Genomic DNA, 23,997 nt, shown 5'->3' on the forward strand with positions numbered 1-23,997 from the left:
CCTACTGGCGGCTTTAGTTTTGTATTTAATAGTATCATTTTATTTTTCCATCATTTTTCAATATTCAAAATGCTGTTTTTACAACATTAATCACAACAGTATTAATGCAGTTGTAACTGCACCCTTTCAGATGCAACGTCTGTGCCACCTCTGCAGTGCAAAGATGAATTTTGCCATTAGTGATTTCATTTGATCGGTAACACCCCTAGACAGTGTATTCTAATTGTATTTAATGATTAATTATAAGACATTTTGACAGTAAATGACAGTAAATGTGGTCTCGGTCTTGACTCGGCTTCATCCCCTGCACATGGTATTGGTCTTGATTTGGTCTTGGTTTAGGTGGTCTTGACTGCAACACTAACTGTTACACACAAAGTTGACCAAACAGAATTCCTCCTTTTCATAAATAGATGACATCCATTGTTATAAATGCACAGACAAAATATATTGTATTATATCATGTTAATTATATTACATTATTAGTAGGCCTATGTAACGTTTTATTTTAACTGTTGTAATGAGTCGGGAGGCCACTTGTCGCCGCAAATAAAGAATGACCCATTTTGCACGTTTTTCACTTGTTTGTTAACAATTTAGTTCTCAAGCGGATGGATATTTTGGTGTGGCACGAATCCACCTGGCTCTAAAGAGGAACAGTGGCTGCCATCAGTTAACAGTCCATCGTCGAATAGCTTGATGAAGTTGCCAGAACTAACACTGGTGACGTTCTGTGCTCCTTTCGACAATCCCACAACAAAAAATGGGATGTCTGGGAGAGTCTTTTTAGACAATCGCTGTGTTATGGGGATATGCGTATTCATTTACACCGCGCCCTGGAGACTCAGGTAGCCGCAGGAGTGCTCCATCGCTTCCTTGTTTGGAAGCGTAACGGGCGGCGCCATGGGTGTGGATCTATAAATCTAGCGGATCTCGGCGGTCCGCTGCTCACAGCAGTCTGACTAGAGTTTAACGGTCCTCTTCTTGAGCTCGGCTCCCATACAACAGGAAACATGAACAAAATCTTTCTCGGAATCTTTGCAGTTGCTCTTTATTTCGCAGTGGGTAAGATAACATTTTTTTGTTTGTTTGATTTATTTTTTTATTATTTTCCTTCGTGCCAAAGCTTACTAGACGATATTTAATAAGTTCACACTGTGTCGAATTTACCTTCGAATAGCAACTATATAACTGTAGATCATTTGTCGCTTATTTCTGGTTGGCTTATTTGTTCGATGAATGAGCTGCTTTCATTCCGTATTATTCCAGTGGTCGTGGAGCATGCGGATCCGTGAGTCACCAACATTATTAATTTAGAAGCCTGTGGTTTATGAGTCATTCTCATATAAGTATTAAAGTTTTGCTGCTAGTGATGTGGGTCTACATCAAGCTTCTGAAAAGGAACATCCTGCATTTTTATCACTTCTTTCCACTCTTCTTTATTAATGCAGTTATGAAGGTTATGTTGGGAAAGCAGCTTTGTTCGTGCTCTTGCCCACTTGTTGATGTGTGCTTGTTTATGAGAGACACACACAGGTTAGCCTGAGGCAGAGAGACCCACCCAGTTCGCAAAAGAACTTGGCAGAACTCGCCCACCGCTCAACCAGTCTGTTTGGCTTTAGACCACAGCTCTGAAGGTTTGCCCCGAGCGTTATTTTGTGGCGCAAATAGATTAGAGAGACAATAAAGTGAACGTTCATTTGTGTTTTACAGAGATACTCAAGAAAACAGCACAATGATCATGTTAGTGTCATGTAGTCGCGCTTACATTACATTGGTGCGCGCTCCTTTTCTTGTCTGAAAGGAGATAAAAAAAAAACCTGCCTAATTGCAGGTTATCACGCAGCCAACAGCACATTTCCATACATTAGGACTAGGTAAACTTCATCAGTTGCACCCCATTATAGCAAACACTGAGGCCTCTTCAGTGCTAGTCATTAATAGAGATTTGACTAAGGATGGGCATGTGCCTACCAACTTTAGGAAAATCAGCACCACAGCATTCCAGTAAATCCTGGTATGATGGTTTAGAAGTGAAAATTGCATTTATATTAAACGCCTGTATAAAGACAAATACGTACGTCACAAAGACGTAAGTGAGGATTTAAAGAGAGAGAAAAAAAAAAAGTTCTTTGCCCGAATATTCTTGAGAAACCAAACGACACTTTTAAATAGCAAGCGATGCATTATTTTCCTGACAGATAAAAACAGAACATGATGAAAAATGTACAGCTCATTCAGTCAAACTGAGGGATTATTATAGCCAGCTGTAAAAGAACATCCATGTAACGATTTAGCGAGTGTTTATACCAGGGGGCGCTGTTGGTTCAATTATCAGATAAAAAAAAAATACAACCAAGTTACACTTTTTGACAAAATAAATAAATAAGCGTGCATTAAAACATAATGCTTGCATTATCTCGGTTACTAGAATTTGATCAATGAATGCTGCACTGTTTGCTCACTCCTCCACTTCACAGCTCAGTCATCATGGAAAAAAAGGCACTTAAAAAAAAAAATTAATAATATAGTTACATGGTCTAAACAATAACATAAAATCACTATGGAACTGTTTGGATTGCTTTCCCAGTTCAGTCATTAGAAAATGTCTTTTATTTCCTGTCAGTAAACATGCCATATTTTAAAATATATTGAATCAGACTCTTTCTCTTATATGTAAAACCGCTAATAAATGTAACTCCTGATAACGTTCAGCTTCTGAAATGCAAGCAGCAGCTTCAGGCCGCAGCCTGGGGCGACAGGCTTTAAATCAGTCTGCATTCTCGTCTTATCTGCAGCACCATCACGTATTTCAGTATTAGTTATCACAAAAGTCAGGCCTATCAGCTGTCCCGGAATGTACACCAATTTACTCATCCACCAATCTGGAGCTGTTATGTAAAATAATCAGTACTGAAGACGAACGATTTCAGCTAGTACTGTATGTTGTTAGCGGTTTAGTAAATGGAATTCTTCCAAATTTCCAGTGAGAATTTTCCAGAAGCGCTCTGTTGTTTAAATGTTCTTTAGCCGTATCTGTGTATCTGTGTAAAGTTTTACACAATTACAAAGCTGTGAGTCATTGTGGAAAACCATTTGAAGTAGCTTTAAATGTTACTGCCAGCACATTTTCTGTGACTTTTATTTTCCGTATTGAAACTTGGAATCTTGCAGAGACAACACTGCTTCGGCAACTACTAGGCTGGTAACCAGGAGACTGTTTTTTTTAACAGTATCAAGCAACTTTCTGTGTCAGCGCCCTATTCTCCGTAACCTCCGCCCGCCCGACAACCTGCTCTTAAGAAGATCAAATGATCCGGTGGAAAACAGGTTCAACGGGGATTTAAGAAAAGACATTTCACAGAAAACAGGGAAGAGCATAATAATTAGCTGAACTGTCATAAAGTCAGGTTAATGCTTGTCCAGATCTTACAAAACCAAAAATAAAACACATGAATTACCAGGCATGTTGGGGAAATATAAATATGTTTGTTTATCTCAGTTAGTAGTTACTCATTCTGAAATAAAGTGGTGGATGAAAGAGTTCAATGGCTCAGACAATTAGCCTCTTCACATTGTTTACCCTGTGTTGCCTTCAACCCACTTGAATGGTTTTGTTTAATTGCTTGTTTAATGTTTCAGAACCCTGTTAGTGAACTGCGACTGGGATTAGAACATATCTCGGATGTGCAACATGGAGCATTTGCTATATGCCATATGCCGTACGATCTCGTTGTGTAAGCTTGAATGTGTGTGCGTGTGTGGACAGGGGCTCAGTATAGCTGTAGTTTAGGTACGAAATACTTTTCAGAATTGAGCTAAATCAGATCTGAAAAACAAATAAATAAAAAAATGTCCTCAAAGATAAAAATGATTACCAAATATAGTAAATAATGTTTTTTGTCTATTTGGTGGTTAGTCTGTAATTGTTATTATAAAAACAAAACAAAACAAAACAAAACAAAAAACTACTGCACATGAATCCCTCATGTAATGAAATGCTCTCACATGGACATCCAGATAAACATGGGTGGGTGTGGTGGAAAGAAGGGGTAATCCTTGTTCTTTAAAATGCTTTAATGTCCACCCAGGGTGTGACCGAAACCAGTCTGTGTAGTTTTTTTTCTTTTATATGTGAGACTGTCACTATATTCAGTTTCGTGGGGCCATTTTGTTGGGGCCCACAGGGAAAACAGCTGATAAATTACACTACATTTTTTGTGTGTGTGTCTGTGTGTGTACAGGTTTATATGGTTTATGAGGACACTTGGCTTAATAAATATACTAAACTTATCTAAAGTAGCAGAATGTTTTGTGTGAGGGGTAGGTTTAAGTGCAGTGGGATAGAAAATACAATTTGTATAGTATAAAAAACATTACGCCTATGGTGAGTCCCTGTAAAGCGCGTGTGTGTTATAATGAAGTATGTCAACTTAAAATGTTATCTTGTTCAAAAATAAAAATTCTGTCAACATTTACTCACTCTTCCTGCCAACATTTCCTCGTTCACTCACTCAATCCATGGGTAACAAAAGGAAACATTTAGAATGACCAGTTTCATTCTTGTTTTGGGCTCAACTAATATTGTAGATGAACTCTTGATGTTTCCATGCTTAAGTTTACGTGCAATTCTTCATCCCTCTGCTGCTTTGAATGACACCATTTAGCGCAGATGTGTGTTGTCCCAAAGAAACCAGACCAGTACAGCAAGGTTTTATAGTCGTTTTTCAGCGTTTCTTTTTGTTACGTGAATATTTCAGGTGTCACCCGAATCTGGAGCACACACTGAGAGGAGAAAGGGTTGTTGAGAAATGCTGAAAATGTTCGTTATGTTCCTTATTTGATCAGTGTGAGAAACAAGCAAAACGTTGCAATAACGCTCTTGCCTGTCTACTAAAACAGACCATTCAATAACTGTATTACTTTTTATACTGTAGACACTTCTGTGCCTGTTTTTTTTTTTTTTTTGTAGGATTTTAATCAGTTTCTTGATGGGTACCACTTGACTCACAGTTTAAATTTCCATGAATCTTTTATCTCTCAGGTCAGGCGCTGCAGTGTTATGAGTGTAAACTGGGTTTTTGGAGTCTTTGCATTACAACCAAAAAGACATGTGAAGCTGATGAGCGCTGCTTCAGCGGAGTAGGGAAAGCTGGTAAGTTTATGATCTTCACAAGTTGTTGCATACCCTTTTAATGGGATTTTAAAGCTTAAAATGGGTTTCTTGCATCTCTATTTCAGCTGGATTAGTGGATATAAAGAAAAAAGGATGTCTTAAAGTGGCCGAATGCAACAAAACTGAACAGGTGAACTTCCCGTCCAACTCAAGCACGCAGGTGTACCAAATGACGAAGACGTGCTGTTCTACTGACCTGTGCAACTCGGCTCCGGGTCATTTTCACATCTCTGCTGTCGGCATGGCCTTCACTACCATCAGCTCTGTGTTTGTAGTCAAATTCCTCATTTGAGGAGGATTATTTCAGCTCACACACACACACACACACACACACACACATACAATATATATACAAAACATCACTGAGAAAATGAACAAGCCAAATGAATTTGTTGCAAAATAATTTATTGAATGAATACTCAAAATAGGTCACACTGAAATCTGAAATGTTTTCAGTAGATTGCCAGATTGTGATAATCTCAACATACCATCAAGTTAATACTTTTTCTACATAGAAACACAGCAAGAATTCTTTCAATAACAGCAACGAAGACCATTCTGGCTATACGGTAGATGAGCACTTCATTTAACTAACATTAATTAAAACCAGCAATATATGGTAAGGGGACTTAGATACACTTACACACACACAAACATATGTCAGCATGCAATCAACCACATTGTTCTAGCTTTCTTTAGGGCAGGTTGAGAAATAATACCCTTGTTAAAAAAACCTTTTAGTTGTTGATGGCAGTTTGCTGTGTATTTTTATTATTATTCTATTTTTCCTGATGTACATTTCACTCCTAATACATGGTCTCCTAAATAGACCAGAGGGTTTGGCTGTCAAAACATGAATGCATGAATGATGCTTATGAAATCATTTGGTTTAAATGTTAAGGGTTTTATCTATAGCGTTTTACGTGTATGCCTATTCATTTACACAGGACATTCTTCATTTGTCAAAGCCATTTTTGTAAAACGTGTAAAGCTGTCAACATTATATTTTGTTCACTTGTTTGTTTGTTTGATGAACATCACATCCTTTATTGAAAGAAGTTTATGTAAAGGGCAAGGCATGTTTTTCGGAGGTCTTCCATCAGCAGCATCCACAGAATTCAGCACTCACTCAGCTGAGGTGAAGGTGCTGTGCCCTGCATTGACAAACGACCTGTTTTAGTTGCCATCATAATGTGTGTACAAACTGCAAATATAAGAGCAGTGCAGCTGTAATAAAACTGTTTAACTCCTGTGATTTGTTATTGATGTGTGTGTTATTTTTAAGTTTCATAGTGACCAGACGGGTCCTGCAAGTTCAGCACTGCATTCTGTTTGAATATATTCATGAATTCACGAATATGATCGCTTTCTTCATACGATGTAACACTTGCGCAAAGCAGCACTAGTCAGCAATTAGGTATTTATTACATCAGTATTGTCAACCACTGCCTCAATCAGCCACTGACTCAACACGAAACACATGCTGCTCAATTTAGCCCACAACCTCCATTTTGACAAAACCGTTCCATACAGTGGCTCAGATCCACATAAGCTACCTTTTATTATTAAGGTTGCAACACTGATAACTTGAATCGTATGATGAATGACAGCATTTTTTTGGTTTGCTTACCAAATCTCTCCGTGTGACTTGAAGATGCATTGAATAATGTGACGTATACTCCCTAATATGTGATCACATGATTACTTTTGTTAAGAGATTCCTAGATACAGGGATTGGCTTATTTACTCTCTTGCTCAACTTAAACCACAAGAAAAATCTAATCCAAAATCCAGTAGTAACAGTCAGTGTGTCAGTGTATAGTAACACAGCCTATGGAGGCCAGTTTGGCTTTACATAGCTTGTGTTTAGAAAATAGTTTCTAGAGTTCTACTAAAAAGATTCTGAAATGGAAAAAAAAAACCCTGAGGTTCTGTTGTCCATTACGCTGTTCATGTTCTGGCCATCGCTGGCGTGAGATTGGGGATAAGCATTGAACAAATGAACAACCCCACTGTCAAAACCTGGCATTGTTTATTTATGTGTGGACATGTTCTTTTTGTTTTTTGTACAAACATCAGTCCTGATTTGTTCCAGTCTATCTGTATAAATTTGTAAATGACAAATACAGATATGTCAAACCTGAGAAAGGCTCCTAATGAACATAATTAAAAATAATTGAAAAGATAAAAGTGCCAATTCATGCTTTTTTTTTTTTTTTTTTTTTTTTACCAAAATATAATTAAAATATGTATTTTTTTAGACATACATTTATACATTACCTATCATTTCCTGCTTGTGGGTACTTTATGTTCAGATTATTATACTGACAAAACAAAAGATGTTGATCTGGCAACTGTACAAAACTACAGTCACTCCATGTCTACAGTATGTGTGCACTAACTATATTGCTCCTTAACAATACTACTACCATGTTTTGGGGACAAATTTGTATTTAGAGGTAAAGTAAATCTGACAAAACCTCTCCAAACCTCCTTTTGGGTTCATCCTCATTTGTAAAAATGATATAAAAAAAAGTAAGTAAATAAGTAAGTTAAAAAAAAAAAAAAGTATATATATATATTCCTGTATCTTTTGGGTCAGGGTTAGGTTACAACATTGGTTACAACATAACTAACTATCTATTACAAAAATTGAAATGACTAACAACTGACGTCTACAAAATGTCCCCAATTTATACATGTGCGTATGTGCATGCTTGTGTGTGTGTGTGTGTGTGTGTGTTTGTGTCAATAATCGGGTGTCTTAACTCCCCAAACCAGATTGCTTTGTTCATTCTTCACATTCAAATGCCTCTTTCCACCTGCACATATTCATTGTCTTCCCTGTGTCAAAAACCCCACCCTTTCTATCACAGCCATATATCTGGATGTATTCCAACCAGCCATTTAGTGTGCTGCTGTCCAAAGACCCGTTCACCTCAGAAGAACCATCCGAAGAGCTTCTCTCCTGTCACACTTCAGTTCTGGTGGACACGTCGTCAACATGATGTTCAGAGTTGTGCTCGGAGTCATTGCAGCGATTGGATTCTTCACTCTAAGTAAGTCTACAGAGAAACAGGTTCTGCTCTACAAGGCTGCATGTACTTAAATAATGCTGAAAATTGTTATTACAATTTAAAGTAGCTTTTATGTGTAAATATATTCTTAAGATGTTTTTTCAACTGAATATAGTACAAAAATACTCTGCTAACAACTGCACGGTGCCAGGACACATGGCTGACACTTGTTGTGATGATTATTATTTTTTCAGTATGTTTTAAGTGTTAATTTATAAAAGCCAAAAAAAAGCATCTGTTACATCAAATGAAAGACACACAGTTAAGGTTAATTATGGAAGAGTAACACTTTTCACTATTAAGTAATTGTAAATTAACATGCATATTACTAGCGTGTTGGTTGTTAATTAGTACTTACAAAGCTCATACCAATGCCTTATTCTGCATGACCACATAGCTGGCTTAACTACTTAACCCAATACCACAACAACTACCTTACTTACTATCAGTAACCAGTAATTAAGAGTTTATTGAGGGAAAGTACACTGAGGGAAACGTATGTGTTTGCTAATCTGAAGTGTTACCGATTTTTAAAATGAGAATTACAGTACAAAATGAAGTAGAGATTCTTGAAGCATCAGAAAGGCTTGTGCTAAAGGGTGGGAAAATGTTTAGATTACTGACATTGGACCAGCTTAACACATTCGATTACACGACTCACAACAGTCCAGTTGTATTCATGTTTAGTAAACACAGCATCAGCATAGCGACACTTTGATAATGCTGATATATATATATATACATATATATATATATTATCTTTTTTAATAATTCAAACATATAGTTACTGAACCTCAATCAGTCACACCATAAAAGTAATTATATATTCTCACACCAAATCATTGTGACAGATCACTTTGGGAAGGGACATGTGCAGAAGTTTATAAGAATGCTCATTTCATTTCATGTTTCTCCAGGTGAAGCCCTGACGTGTAATTCGTGTAAGGTGGGCATTCTAGGCAAATGCTTAATGAGTTCTCAAGTGTCCTGCGCTGCCTCCGAGCTCAACTGCTACACTGCAAAAGCAGGTCAGTCAACACACACACACACACACCTTTCAAGGAACTTCACTTAGTGATATTTGCAATGGTTTTATATGAAAATGACAATATTAGCTAAAGCCCAACCCTAGAGAAACCTGCCGATATTTGCACTGTAGATCAAGCAAAACATGATTTAGCCCATTTATTACACTTTCATATTGTTAAGAACCACTTTCTTAAAAAGCTTTAGCATTCCACATTGTATTCCACATTCCGGTTTATTATTTTATTGTCACGTAAAGCTGTAAAGACTACAGACCTACCTGCAAAAGAAAACCAAAACCAGGACTGTTGCAAATTCTACTAACAGAGACGTCTGTGCTAAAATCCTTTGGCTGATTTCTAGAAAACATTATTATTTTTATTAGTAGTGGTTATTTAGAAGAATAATAAATTGTGACGTTTTGCTTCTGCTCCCCTCTAATAACACTTGGCAGAGTTCAACGTGACTGGGTTTCTGAGTCTGTCCTCGAGCGGCTGCACATCCGATTGCAACAACACCGCTGGAACCGTCCTGGGCGCGGCGTACACGGTGACCAAGACCTGCTGCTCCACAGATCTCTGTAACGGAGCGAGTGCTGTCCAGCTGTCCGTGGCTGGGGCTCTCAGCGCCGCACTACTGGCCTCCGTCTGGAGCGGGTACATGTTGTAGACGTAACACCTCCTTGTCTGTACAATGTTATGTTCATAATAACTCCTTGAATAGGAATCAGTCAAGATACAATCTAGAGTGCACAGATGCCATCATTTCCCATGACTTTAACTGCTTTTTATGGACATTTACATACAGTGTAAAACATATTTCAATTTTCAACACTTTTGCTGATGTTATTTTTAATAAAAACCTACAGTTAGATGCACTCTTGAATGAGGTGATGATATATTCGAGGTGTTATTTCAGTTATGCTTTCGTTAGTATTAATTGCTACCAAATGTAACCTTATTGTAAAGTGTTACCATTAAACAACCTCAACCTTTCAAGAAGGTATTTTTATGTAGATTTAATTCAGGTTCATCATACATTTTAATGTAAAGTCAAACATTTTATTAGTCTATAAGATCAAATATTAAATGAAATGTTTTCCATGTATTTCATTAGATATATGTGGTTAGAATGTTTTAGGGATTATTTACATGCACTGTAAAATCCAATAGTTTACCTTACTTAGATATAATTAGTTATCTTTACTTAGTTGCTATACTTACTAGGTTTTATTAAGTTACAGCTACTTTCAAGCGAGTAAAACAGTTTACTTACTACTTTGAGTGACGCTTACTTAAAATATTCAAGTAGCCACAAAGAAACCAATGACATTAATAAACCAGTGAGAGGCAGCAGTGCACTAATATGTTGCTAATTTGCAAAATAACAACAGAAGAAGAAGAAAAGCAATTTTTTTTTGAGGTGGCAATTGTTAATCTGCAGTTATTTTTCACTAGTTACCTTCACTCATTTCCCAAAGTCATCTTGAATGTTGTTTCAGTACAACTATATATTTGAGAGAACATCACATAAACTGACTTCATAAATTGATGTTGATTTCCGTAAAATGTTGTTGGTGTGTCTTATTTTATTTATTTTTATTATTATTATTATTATTATTATTTTTTTTTTTTTTTACTTACCATTATAGTGATTAATGTTCTGTTTGGTTGGGCACTTGGAACTTTGCTTTTCTTGTTATAATTTTTTTCCTATTGATGCAGCAATGCAACATTAAGTCATAATTTTTTATTTCAAGGGAAGAAAAGTAATAAGGAGGTTGCTTTTAGAAGATAACCTTCAAGTTCTGTTATTTCAATTAGCTAAATCTTTCCAATTCTTTAGCCAATGTATTTTTTATATGTATTAATGATCTTTTACAATTTTATTGGTCTTCATAAACACCTTGAGAAACTTTATTGGGTTGAGACAGTCCTTTAATATTTGTGATGATGTGCTCAAGTCACAAACTCCAACATTCAGCACGTGAATCACAACGATGGTAACAATTCAATTTTATTTATTTTTATTAATTGTGACAATAACCATTATATCATTTTATTTTCTCTTTTTGTTGTGTTACTGCTGACACAAGTCAGTAAATAAAATTAGCAAATAAAAACAACAACAGTAAAACAAAGCAATTGCATAATTTATTCATGCCGCAATGCACTCTGGGAGTCAGTGAGTAGCTATACTAAGTCAAGTGTAAGCCTAAAGTAAATGATTAAGTACCCCCTACAGTTCTTTTTTAGTTACTAGAGCTCCTGTGTAAGTAAACTATACTAACTAAGCATTTGTCACTACAACATACTATTCTTATTTCACTTTACTTAGTTTTTTTAAGGCAATCGGTTTGCATGCTTTTTTTAAGTAAACCCAACTAATTAGATTTTACAGTGTGGTTTCCAGTGGGAGATCCTAACAGTAGCGTTGGGTCCAAGCCCACCTTGTCCAGTCCGAGTTGAGTCCTAGTCTTTAACCAACTGAGCAAAAGTGGCAGCTGTTTATTCATGTCATTTTATCTTAATTTTATATCGTTACTTATTTGTTATCTTCTATGTTACACATGACATGGATTTGTCTGCACTCTAAAAAATGTACGCGTCCAAAACGCCTGAGTTCATTCATAATTGTAGTCTAAGTATCTCGACTCTTCCTAACAGTACTTTTGGTTCTGGTGCAGACTCAGGGTTTCCAAAACAGAGGCATCTCTTTTAGTGGAACTGCATGGAATGTGGGAAATCTTATTGCTGTGTTGGTGGGAAAAGGGCATGGGAAAGAGAATGGAAAAATTCCTGTCAACTCTAACTCAGTTCGTTAGAGCCGTGTGTTTGGAAAAAGGCACAGAGAAGGCGTGTCTGTATTACTGCACAGTTTCCACTCCTACTAGCGACTTCACCCTGTGCTCTAACCACACCCTCAAAACACCCCACCTTTCACTGCAGACGACATAAATGTAAGAGTCGAGTGCTATTCTGAAATCAGCCTAATAAATGTATATAGTGTAGATTTTGCTGGTTTTGCATCTGAACTATTCATGTATAAAAAAAAAAGGTCACAGAGCCTGAGCCCATATTTAGATGTGTTAATGCAAATATATACCTGCTTTTTTGGTTTCATTCGATTAGATACCAAGTGCCTAGATCCACATCTCTGCCTATAAGATTGATGATTTTTTGTTTTTATCCTCTAAACCTTCTAAAGCTTTTAATTGTATTGCGATATGTGAAGATTAAACGTTCAGCTCACTCTGTATTGTGCTGTTTTCTCAGTAAATAAATCGATGAAGGTAGATTTCTTAAAGCACAGTGTCACGCCCCTGCGGACTTATGTACTTATTTATTTTGAGTCATTTGCGTACAATGTGGGGCCTGTTTTTCTGTGTGTGTGTGTGCTCTGTGTTCTTCTATGTTGCTCTTGCTCCTCCTACCGTCTGCTTGTTGAGCGCCTCCTGATTTCTGTCCTGTACAAAGGAACCCAGAGAATTACAGTCCAGGGAGACAGACTGAGGCTTTCTTCTGTGACAGACACTACCATCTTTTTTGTGTGTTGTGTATGTTGCCTTGCCTGTAGCGTTCAGGTAAACAGCTGTGAAGAGTGTGTCAACTAACTCAACTAACAACTGAGACATTAGATCAGTCCAAACTTTGAAGTGTTTTATATGAATTTTTGTGTACATCAGATATTTTTCTGTGTTATCCTTTTCATTTTCTCACTATTCCAAATAATTGATGTGGAAACATTTGTAGGGAGGTGGATGGCTTTTTTTTAAGAACCATATTTTCTCCTGTGTTTAATTAGAGAGGGAGTTAGGGAATTGGGTGACACTTTAAAATACTGTTCCGTCATTAATTATTAACTACGCAGGAATGAGCGGCTAATGCACTATTAACATTCTAGTAACTACTATTAACTAACAAGAAATTCTGAGTAACGAATCAGTAAGTAAAAGTGCTTAAGTAGTGACTCAAGTGTTACTACTAAAGAAATTACTAATTATTTGGATCAATATTCTAAAGTGAAGATCATAACTTGACGATTTAATGACTTTAGTTATTACTTGGGAGTTACCGTGATCTTTACTTTAGAATACTGATCCAATTAATTAGTTATCCCTTCTGATGGATTTGGTAATAACTGAGTCATTAATAGTGGGTTACCATGACCTTTGCTTTAGCATCAGTTATACATTTTGCATTTTTCACATTAATTATGGACATGTATAAAGTAGTTCTTAGTAGTTCTCTGGGAGATATGAAAAAAAGAGCAGTTACTGATTAGCCAATAGTGAACTACGACGTTCACCTGAGTGCTCTTACTTTCACCTGAGAGTTTCTTGTTAGTTCATCGTAGTCACTATAACGTAAATAGTACATTAGTCATTTGTTCCTGTGTAGTTATTCATTGAATTGTTTGTGGTAGGTCTTATTTCCCCTCCTGAAGCCTTTGTTTCCAGAAGATGCGGAATGCCGCTGGATGTGCGTATGCTCATCGTGGTGATGTCTTAGAGCGGGCTGGACAGAAGCATTTTATATGACTCAGGAGTACAAGCTGTCTCCGAGAGTGATTGTTTGATTCTATTCCTTCCCTGAATTCAAGTGACAGCTGCATAGGCCAAGTACTGTGATGTGTAGCCTAGTACCATTAGGCCACAACTATCCTATGATTTTGAAATGATTACAAGGGCAACTATGACATTTCAGGACCTACTTTTAAGAAAAGTTCACATGAGGGCAGCAGATCCTTTTCTTATTTAGTGCCCAAACTCCGGAACAATCTATCTAGTGTTGTTCGGGACGCAGACACACTCTGTCAGTTTAAATCTAGATTAAAGGCACATCTCTTTAATGTGGTTTACACATATAATTCAGATCCGTTAAAGCAGTGGTTTTCAAACCGGTCCTGTGAGCACCCCTACCCTGCACGTTTTGTATGTCTCCCTCATCTAACACACCTGACTCAGCTCATCAGCTCCTTAGTAGAAACTGCACAACATGAATTGAATGTGTCTGATAAGCGAGACATACAAAATGTGCAGGGCAGGGGTGCTTCCAGGACCGGTTTGAAAACCACTGCGTTAAAGGATTGTTAGGCTGCCTGGAATAAAACTGGTTGAGGAGAACGCTGGAATTTTGGTTCCTTCGACACACTATTGTCCTGTTTAAAACTGTAAAGCTGCTTTGACAAACTGCGAGCTGCTTTTGATTGTTACAATCTGTCTGGTGTAACAAAAAAAGTGCTATATAAATGAATGTCCACCCTAATATCTTTTTCTCTCCATTTTGGCCTCCCGTCCACACTGAGACGGCGTTTTTGGTCAAGGAAAACGGAGCTTTTCGAAAACGCTCTCCAAAGTGGATACATTTGAAAACGCCGTTTTCGCGGCGCAGTGTGGACTGTGAAAACGGAGGCTTTTGAAAACGATGACGCGTGTTTAGTCATGTGAAGCATATTGTACCAATAGATATCCACGCTTATACCGGTAATTGTGGCTGTTATGTGCTATTCACGTCCACACTGCTGCTAAAGATATATTTGTACGCCCTTCACATTACAGTCCTAAAAAGATGAGAAAATGTACTCACAGTTGCTGTCTTGACTCCTGCAGTTGCTTTTTAGACCAAACACGAGAGCGCGCGACATGGACGCGTTAGTGAATGATGAGATATTTCCGTAAATAAAATGATCCTGCCAAGAAATGCGTGAACTGTCTGTACACTGTAAAATCCAATAGTTTACCTTACTTAGATATAATTAGTTATCTTTACTTATTTGTTATACTTACTAGGTTTTATTAAGTTGCAGCTACTTTCAAGCAAGTAAAACAATTTACTTACTACTTTGAGTGACACTTACTTACTTAAAATATTCAAGTAGTCACAAAGGAACCAATGACATTAATAAACCAGTGAGAGGCAGCAGTGCACTAATATGTTGCTAATTTGCAAAATAACAAGAGAAGAAGAAAATAATTTTTTTGAGGTGGCAATTGTTAATCTGCGGTTATTTTTCACTAGTTACCTTCACTCATTCCCAAAGTCATCTTGAATGTTGTTTCAATACAACTATATATTTGAGAGAACATCACATAAGCTGACTTCATAAATTGATGTTGATTTTCGTAAAATGTTGTTTGTGTGTCTTATTTTATTTATTTATTTGTTATTATTATTTTTTTTTTTTTTTACTTACCATTATAGTGATTAATGTTCCGTTTGGTTGGGCACTTAGAACTTTGCATTTTCTTATTATAATTTTCTTCCTGTTGTTGCAACAATGCAACATGAAGTCATAATTTTTGATTTCAAGGGAAGAAAAGTATTAAGTAGATTGCTTTTAGAAGGTAACCTTCTAATTCTGATATTTGCATTAGTGAAATCTTTTAAATTTTATTGATAATCTTTAGTTGATGTACTTTTTTTGTTTATTAATGATTTTTTACAATTTTATTGTTCTTCATAAACACCTTGAGAAACTTTATTGGGTTGAGACAGTCCCCTTTAATATTTGTGGTGACGTGCTCAAGTCACAAACTTCAACATTCAGCACGTGAATCACAACAATGGTGACAATTCAATTTTATTTATTTTTATTAATTGTGACAATAACTGTTTTATTATTTTATTTTCTCTTTTTGTTGTGTTACTACTGACATAAGTCAGTAAATAAAATTAGCAAATAAAAACAACAGTAAAAGAAACCAATTGCATAATTTATTCATGCCGCAATGCACTCTGGGAGTCTGTGAGTAGGTATACTAAGTCAAGTGTAAGCCTTAAGTAAATGATCAAGTACCCCCTACAGTTCTTTTTTAGTTACTAGAGCTCCTGTGTAAGTAAACTATACTAACTAAGCATTTGTCACTACAACATACTATTCTTATTTCACTTTACTTAGTTTTTTTAAGGCAATCGGTTTGCATGCTTTTTTTAAGTAAACCCAACTAATTAGATTTTACAGTGTATCATCTATGCGAGTTATGGCGAATTTAACGTTCTCCTACGTTTCACTGTGGATGAGAAACATTTCGAAAACGCTTGAAAACACTAGTGTGGACGGAGAGCGTTTTAAAACGAAAACTCATTTTTAAATGTGTCCGGATTAATGTAGTCCAACTATAATACAATCTTAGTCCTTATCAGAGTTAAATACAGAATCATTGTTTCTTATAATTTGTCTTTTGTAGCAATAGTTCTACGCATGTGAAACCAGAATTAAACCCTTTAACCATCTTGTGAATTTCTGGAGGAATTGGACTCTATTGGAGCTAAAAGAAAACTGTACTAATGGGATTAAAAATGCAGTAGAAATCTTTATTTGGTTTTGAATGTTGCTAACAGTTTATTTATTTATTAGTTATAGTGAGGTCAGTATACTGACTAGCACTTAGTCATTAGACAGTTGTAAATGTTCATGTTTCAGTTTCCTACCACTAGGTGTCAGAATTACGTTTGCTGTAAACGTGATACTTTCCCTTTAAGTGAGAAACACTTCAAGAAATAATCATTATATATAACCTAATATAAAGATTACCTAAGCAAAAGTGTTATTATTGCACCTAATTCGGGATTACATTTGCTCTAAATAGTTACTAGATTATTATTGTTACTAAATTATTGCTTTTGGACTAGTAAAATTTACTAAAGGAACAGTATCCAAATCTAAAGAAGAAAAAGCAGCTAAATTAAAATACTTATTTTAAACTGCTTACTACTAGAAATATGCTAACCCTATGATTATAAAATATGTAATACACAGGTTACGACTGTCTTCGTGCATAATGATCAGCTGTCTAATTTGCACACGTTTGACATCGCGGGTTAAAAATAGAGCAGACGGAACAAAAGAACTTGTGCACGTATACTGGAGCATCACCTCCAACAGTTATAACATGGTTACAAGTTGAGGAAGTGCAAGGCGAGTCAAAGTCAGGAAATGAGAGAGAGAGAGAGAGAGAGAGAGAGAGAGGAAGTAAGGCTGATCTTACTGTAGGCGTTATTGATTTCGATACTGAACGCGAACAGTAAACGTTCACACAGTTTCTAAGTTACACGGAAATCAGACACTTTTTGGCGCCGTTTGTTTGACTTTCTACAAATTTCCCTCCCACTGCAAGATTCAGAGCTCGAAGGGGAAAAGTTGCATATAATTTCAAATTGTTGAAGGCACAGCGGAAGTGAGCTCGGAGAAAGGGCGACAGGAATACAAGGCACTTATTTATTGGGCTGTACGATCGGTGTCTAGACCGTTCGAGCTGTTGGACTCCAGCATGAGTGAGGAGAGACCTGAGGTTGAGCTCTTCGTAAAGGTGAGTTTACCCGCACCCGCAGGCTGCTGCTGGACAATCAAAGGCCGTTGATGCACTTTTAGCCAACTGAATAAATTCACATAATGTAATAAACGTTACGTTATTAAGGTAAGAAACTGTTTGTAATGTAGCAGTTGGCTCAACACATGATAACATCGTGAGCTTATAAAGTAATAACGGTGTTTAAATTGTGACATTATCTTATGAAATCACCAAAAATGTTGTCACATTGTTAAAAGAAAAAGAAAAAAAAAGAAAAAAAAACCTACCTATGAGAAATGCTCCAGATTTAAAAATACATGCATTATTATTACTGTCGGTATTTGAATGTTATTAGTAGTAGCCGTATTGCAGTCAAATCAGTCAAGTCACCTTTGCTTACATAGCACTTCATACAATACAGATTGTTTCAAATCAGCTTTAAGGTGCTAAACAGGAAAGTAAGATGTTGGGCCACAACGTGCTGCCAGCACAGCTTCAGTGCTCCCTGAACCTTGGCTAGAGGGATGCACCATTCTTCCAAAAGATATTCCTACATTTGGTGTTTTGATGTCTAACACCTCAGTCTAAAATTTCCCATATGAGTGTTCAAATGGGTTGAGATCTGGACACTGCAAAGATCATAATATTTTTATACCTAAAAAAGCGTTCGGTGTCCCCTCAAATAGGGCATTGTCTTTCTGGAAGAGACCACTCCTATCAGGGACAAAAATGTCTCATCATACGAGAACTGTTTTCACCCAGAACAACTTTTAAATATATGCTTGTATATAAGAGTACATATGCGGTAAAAAGAGTTGTCAGAGAGTAGCACAACTGAAAGCAAAAGGAAAAACTCCCCTTTTTAACACCAATAATTTAAATAACTAAAATAAAAGTAATAAAACAAATAGCGGTTTTAACCAGCAACTACTGAAAAACAATAATAAATCCACAATCTGAAGGATGCATCTACGGTGCGCAGCTGTTTTAAGCTGTTTTCACCACGGGAAAATGCTGAAATGAAGCAGTTTGTGATGAACTTGCGTCAGGTTTCCTTTGGGAAGATTTGGCCAGTGGCTTGAAAACAAATACAAATGAACAGCACATTGCTAAAAAATGAATATGAGGAATATGTAGGGTTTTTTTTTTTTTTTCCCAATATACAAGCTCATCATTATTAAGTTGACTCTTAAAGTCCCAAGGGCTTGACGAGAGCAGTTTTTTATGTAGCATTTCTGAATAAAATGTGGAGGTTGTCTAACAGTTTACAATGTTTGATCTCCTCTACAGTGCTTTACACTTTTTCTCAATGACTTTGGCACGTTTTTCGAAACAGTCTTAACATTCTCTAAACAGTAAGTTCAGTTGTTTGCTGGAACATCAGAGCTCTATTGCATGTCTGCAACATGTAGTAACTCACCCAAAACATTTAATTCACGCTTCAAAATCTAGTTAATGTGTCAATGACTTGGCCAATGCCACCAAAAAAAAGCCACACTGGTCAAATATTTAGATGTTTTTTCACCATGGGAATATTTGTTAGATGCAAATTTCATTTCATTTGATATGCAAATTTGATATTGTTATATGCTATATTATTTCATATTTGTTTTATGCAAATTGTTATACTTTTTTGTTGTCAGACTGCTTTCTATACTGTACAAGAATGTCAGTTTTGTCTGTTCAACAGTAGGTAAAAATGTATTGGTAAAAGCCAATACTGTAGCACACAAAAAGAATTTAATTTATACAGTACATTTATTTTTGTATAAATGTGCTTCTTATTTGAAAATCGAGCCAAAGCAATTGAGAAAAAAACTGTAAAATAGAATATTTTGCAGACCACAGGCACTAGTGCAGCAGGAGTGAGGGTTTGCCTAAACAGCTCCTCCATTACACTCGCCCCTCCTAAACCTCACAGCCATCCAGGTCACGGCTTGCGGTTTAGCCAGTGTATATCAGCCGAGATCTGTAATGTTAACTGGTTGGTCAATAACCATCAGAAGCGGGACTTTTATTTTAGCAGTGCTGAGATTATCATCACCTCCCATTCTCAGTCTCCATTAGTTTGATGTATATAGCAGTATAAAGCCCCCCTAAATGAAAACAACAACAACATGATCTTCAAACTAAATTAGATCTTTAAACATCTTCATTCTTTTCAAAAGTTGACCCCTTGCTCTTAATGCATTATGTTACCTATTTGAGCATGAATGTTTGCACATTTTGCGTTCGAGTCACTCGTCAGTGTGTAAAGATGGATGTCAAAATTATACTGTCACTGCTGGAAAGGCTTCAAATATGGAAAATATGCTGGAAAACCAAAAATAACTCTCACTAAACATAAAAACACCAATGGAACATTCAGATAATGACAAAAGCATCCAGATTAAGAAACAAGCGTGTGTAAACTTTTAACAAGGTGATTTTTTTTTTATAAATTCAGCCTATTTTGCCTTGTGGACTATAGGTCAACATCTGTTATGTGAACGATTCCATTTATTTTTATCTTGCTGTGGCTGTTTGTCGTTCACAAAAACAAAACTCAGTTGTGTAATTGTGTCTAAGTAAGCATAACTTGGGGCTACGCAGTCTATCAGAAACCCGTAGACATTCTCTGTATGTGTGCGTAGGCAGGAAGTGATGGTCAGAGCATTGGGAACTGCCCGTTTTCTCAGCGGCTCTTCATGGTCCTGTGGCTGAAAGGCGTGACCTTTAATGTGACCACCGTTGACATGAAGAGGTTGGTGTTTCTTTGCATTCTCTTCTAACCAGTAGTATGCTACATTGTAGACACTGTATTCCAAAAATGAAAATTGGAGGTCCGGTCAAAAAAAGACATTTTCATTCATTCATTTTCATGTGTAGCGTACGCATACGCCATTTTGCAAAAGCAGCATCTGTAAAACAAGTGGAATGCCATTCCTCTTCCTCTGTTTTGTGGGTAGGAAGCCAGACATTCTTAAAGATCTGGCTCCTGGCGCTCAGCCCCCCTTCCTGCTGTACGGTACAGAGGTGAAGACGGACACCAACAAGATCGAAGAGTTCCTGGAGGAAACCCTCTCCCCTCCTAAGTAACTCCCTTCATGAGCGCATGCTTTGTCTCCCTTCGTTCTGTGGCTCCATATCACTGTGTTTGTATTTGTATATTCCATTACTACATTTGACAGCTGTTATGTTTGCAATATCCATTTGTCCTCCTCCTCTTCTTCCTTCTATCCGGCACAGATACCCACGGCTGGGAGCTCGCAATCCTGAATCTAACACCGCGGGTCTCGATGTGTTCTCCAAGTTCTCCGCCTACATCAAGAATTCAAACCCGCAGATGAACGACAGTGAGTGCACCATTGCTGCTAATTGTTTTCATTCTCTTAGATTTGCTAAAGAGATTGTTAAGTGGCCAGACCGGGAAAAGCGTCGCTGACTTGTCGTCTTGGCCACTTGCGAGCACACGTATGCAACAGGAAGTGGGTGTGCAAGACTCTCCAAGTTCTGAATAATGCCAAAGCTCAGTGCCCTTGACACACCCTAAATCCACACACATTTAATTGTGTTGTCTGTTTTAGAGGAACTACATACCCTGCAACGTTGTTAATACGACCATGCTCTGTGGTCTCCTTTTTAAAAGAAAAAAAAAATCACTCTTTTAGTTGTTGTTGTATTTAGTTAGGTTTAGCTCAGAAAAGCTGAAATGAAAAAGCCGTTTCAATCTGCAGCCGGTTTCTACGTAGAGAGCGAGCTATTTGAATAAGACCACCTCCGTGCCACTTATGGATATATTCACGTGTATTCTGTCGATAAGCCCCGTGGAAGAGAGGGGCGGGGTGAGCAGAAGCTCATTATCATTTAAAGAGACATGCACCGAAACGGGTTGCTGTGAACAGTTTTTGACAAGGTGCTGTTTTACACGCCCTTTGAGGAATTTTAACCAAAGTATCTGATAGACATTTCATGAAAACCGTAAAGAATCATTCATCTGATGTCCTCTTTAAATACATAATTCAACATATAATACAAATATTCAGTCTACTCCACTTGACTGCAATGCTGCAATCCTGCAGACTTAAAATGTGTGTTTATTTCATTCAGCTAAGAGGTGGTAATGTGACATTGTCATGAGATTCTGTTGATACCAATTTTTTGCTTTTCGTGGAACCTTGTTGCTTTTCACTTGGTTAAGGCCTGTTCACACCAAAAAAATGTACTCTGAATGAACGGCAGTTAATGCGTCTGTTCAGAGCATTTGCATGCTCTCAGTGTGACTGGATTTTTTTACAGGGATGTAATCTGATCTCTTCCATCACACCGATAAGAGTTGACCTGGTGGCACTTGCCAAAAAAAAAAAACAAACAAAAAAAAAAAAACATGGAAACTAAAACAAGCATCTTAAAGATCAAATAGCATACACTGCAAAATAAAGGTTCTTTATTGGCATCGATGGCTCCATGAAGAACCTTGAACATTCATGGAACCTTTCAAATGCAGAAAAGGCTCTTTATAGTCAAAAAAGGTTCTTTAGATTTTTTTACTGTTTTCTGAAAGGTTCTTTGGGGGACCAAAATGGTTCTTCTGTGGCATCACTGCAAAAACACCCTTTTTTAAGAGTGTATTACACCACCGTCCTTGCGTACGGTTGTATTTCTGCTTTTCCATACCATTTCCATTCAGCGCGCCTGCCGTTTTTTCCACGTTGGTCTGAACAGACCAACTTTTAAAAATAGGACAAGCCCCTGTCTGAACGGAAAATACGTCAACACAGGACAAGGAAATTGCGCCCGTCAAACCATTTTGCGTTTTTTTTTTTTTTTTTAATGAAACTGTATGAACTGTTTCCTTGTGTAGATCTGGAGAAGGGTTTGCTGAAGGCCCTGAAGAAGCTGGATGACTACCTGAGCACTCCTCTACCGGACGAGATCGACGAGAACAGCGCTGATGATGTCGCTTCCTCCACCCGCCCTTTCCTGGACGGTCAGGAGCTCACTCTGGCCGACTGCAACCTGCTGCCCAAGCTCCACATCGTCAAAGTGAGACAGACCGCCAGCCGACTGACGCTTAAGCGAAAGAGCTGACGAATCCAATGCTTAGCTTCTCTTTTCCTCGCTCTCAGGTCGTGTGCCAGAAGTTTCGAGGTTTCTCCATCCCTCGCTCTCTGACGTCTCTCTGGCGATACCTGGATGCGGCGTACGCCCGAGAGGAGTTCTCCTCCACCTGTCCCAGCGACGAGGAGATACACGTGGCCTACTCCTCCGTCGTGAAGGCACTCAAATAGAAGAAGGAAACCCCGCACTCTCACACACAGTCACGCGCTCATGCGTTATTACCAGTTCTCTTTCCAGATTGTCCTAGTCTTTCAATTGGTTCTTGTATGTCTCCAGCACCTGAGGTTGTTTGCACTGGCAAAAGTCTCACATTTCAACTAAACGTGGTCTTATAGTTTATATTTTTCAAAAGCAGCTGAACTGCAGAGGTAAATGTCATTTCTGTTGTTACTTACATTGGCAGCCTGCAGCAATACGTTACAAAATATCATCACAAGTTGAACAGGCAGCAGTAGTGGTCGTTTTTCAGTATTTTTTTTACGTTGTTATGAAGTTTTTTCTAGCAGTTACAAACAGGATGTCGTTGCCACATTTCTCCCATTGCTGTCCCTCCCTCTCGCTGTGTCATTCTCTAGAGTCTGTGACCAAAGTCTTTAATGACAGCTTTCCACTCACGGCTGCTTTGGTCGCGTGCATTTCATAAACTGTTTTTTCGAGCTGCTCTTTACATTCCATAGATTGATATGTTACAAATTCATGCAGGCATCAGAAAAGTACTCCATAGGGATCATGTGTTACGTTGCAAATCTTTTAAAGTCATGGATTATGTGTAAAATAAAAGTGGTTATTCACTGAAAATCTTTTAAATCAGGTACTGGCCCCAAAGGACAGTCACATCTCGTAACTATATGATAGGATGCATGTGCAAATCTCTAAATATCACATTGAAAACACTCTTATTTATTGTGTGGGGCGAGTTTTGAAATATATGCACGTTTGTTGTCTTCTGAAATAGAGGAAACCGGTAACGGTGAAAACTGCTGTTTTAAGCTCTAGTCTGCCCTCTTCAAGTTGATTCAGCCTAAGATGACCTTACAAAAATGTTTTTCATATACAGTATATTCTCAGCGCTCTTTCCCGGTGCACTTCTCTTTTCACTTCCTCTTAACCGCTTGACGGTCGTTTCCAAATCTTACCCTGCAAGTGGACAACACAGCATCAGTGCAAATTTTAATTAGTGAGGATTTTATTCATTAGAGGGATGTTACAACAAAGTCATCTTTCTTCCTCCATTTCCAAAATGGTTATTCAGCAATACAGTTTGTAATAAAAGTTGAAATAAAAAATGAAATGCTGAGTGCATTTTTTTTTCTTGATTCTTCATG

General features: G+C 37.4%; 3 protein-coding genes across 3 annotated transcripts; all 3 read left to right on the plus strand.

Moving 5' to 3' along the window:
* Positions 1-903: 903 nt before the first annotated feature.
* On the plus strand, positions 904-6,431 carry spaca4l (sperm acrosome associated 4 like). Its single transcript, XM_051104237.1, has 3 exons — positions 904-1,065; positions 5,045-5,155; positions 5,242-6,431. The coding sequence occupies exons 1-3, from the start codon at positions 1,014-1,016 to the stop codon at positions 5,466-5,468; spliced, it is 390 nt and encodes a 129-aa protein (XP_050960194.1). The 5' UTR covers positions 904-1,013; the 3' UTR covers positions 5,469-6,431.
* Positions 6,432-8,060: 1,629 nt separating this feature from the next.
* On the plus strand, positions 8,061-11,541 carry lye (lymphocyte antigen-6, epidermis). Its single transcript, XM_051104238.1, has 3 exons — positions 8,061-8,235; positions 9,171-9,281; positions 9,734-11,541. Exons 1-3 carry the CDS (start codon positions 8,181-8,183, stop codon positions 9,946-9,948), a joined length of 381 nt encoding a protein of 126 aa, XP_050960195.1. The 5' UTR covers positions 8,061-8,180; the 3' UTR covers positions 9,949-11,541.
* Positions 11,542-17,238: 5,697 nt separating this feature from the next.
* Positions 17,239-23,045, plus strand: clic1 (chloride intracellular channel 1). The gene is made up of 6 exons (XM_051104235.1): positions 17,239-17,590; positions 20,206-20,315; positions 20,521-20,646; positions 20,801-20,907; positions 22,416-22,597; positions 22,681-23,045. The coding sequence occupies exons 1-6, from the start codon at positions 17,552-17,554 to the stop codon at positions 22,840-22,842; spliced, it is 726 nt and encodes a 241-aa protein (XP_050960192.1). The 5' UTR covers positions 17,239-17,551; the 3' UTR covers positions 22,843-23,045.
* Positions 23,046-23,997: the final 952 nt, after the last annotated feature.

Source organism: Labeo rohita, unplaced genomic scaffold, assembly GCF_022985175.1.
Source record: "Labeo rohita strain BAU-BD-2019 unplaced genomic scaffold, IGBB_LRoh.1.0 scaffold_66, whole genome shotgun sequence".
Lineage (NCBI taxonomy): Eukaryota > Metazoa > Chordata > Actinopteri > Cypriniformes > Cyprinidae > Labeo > Labeo rohita.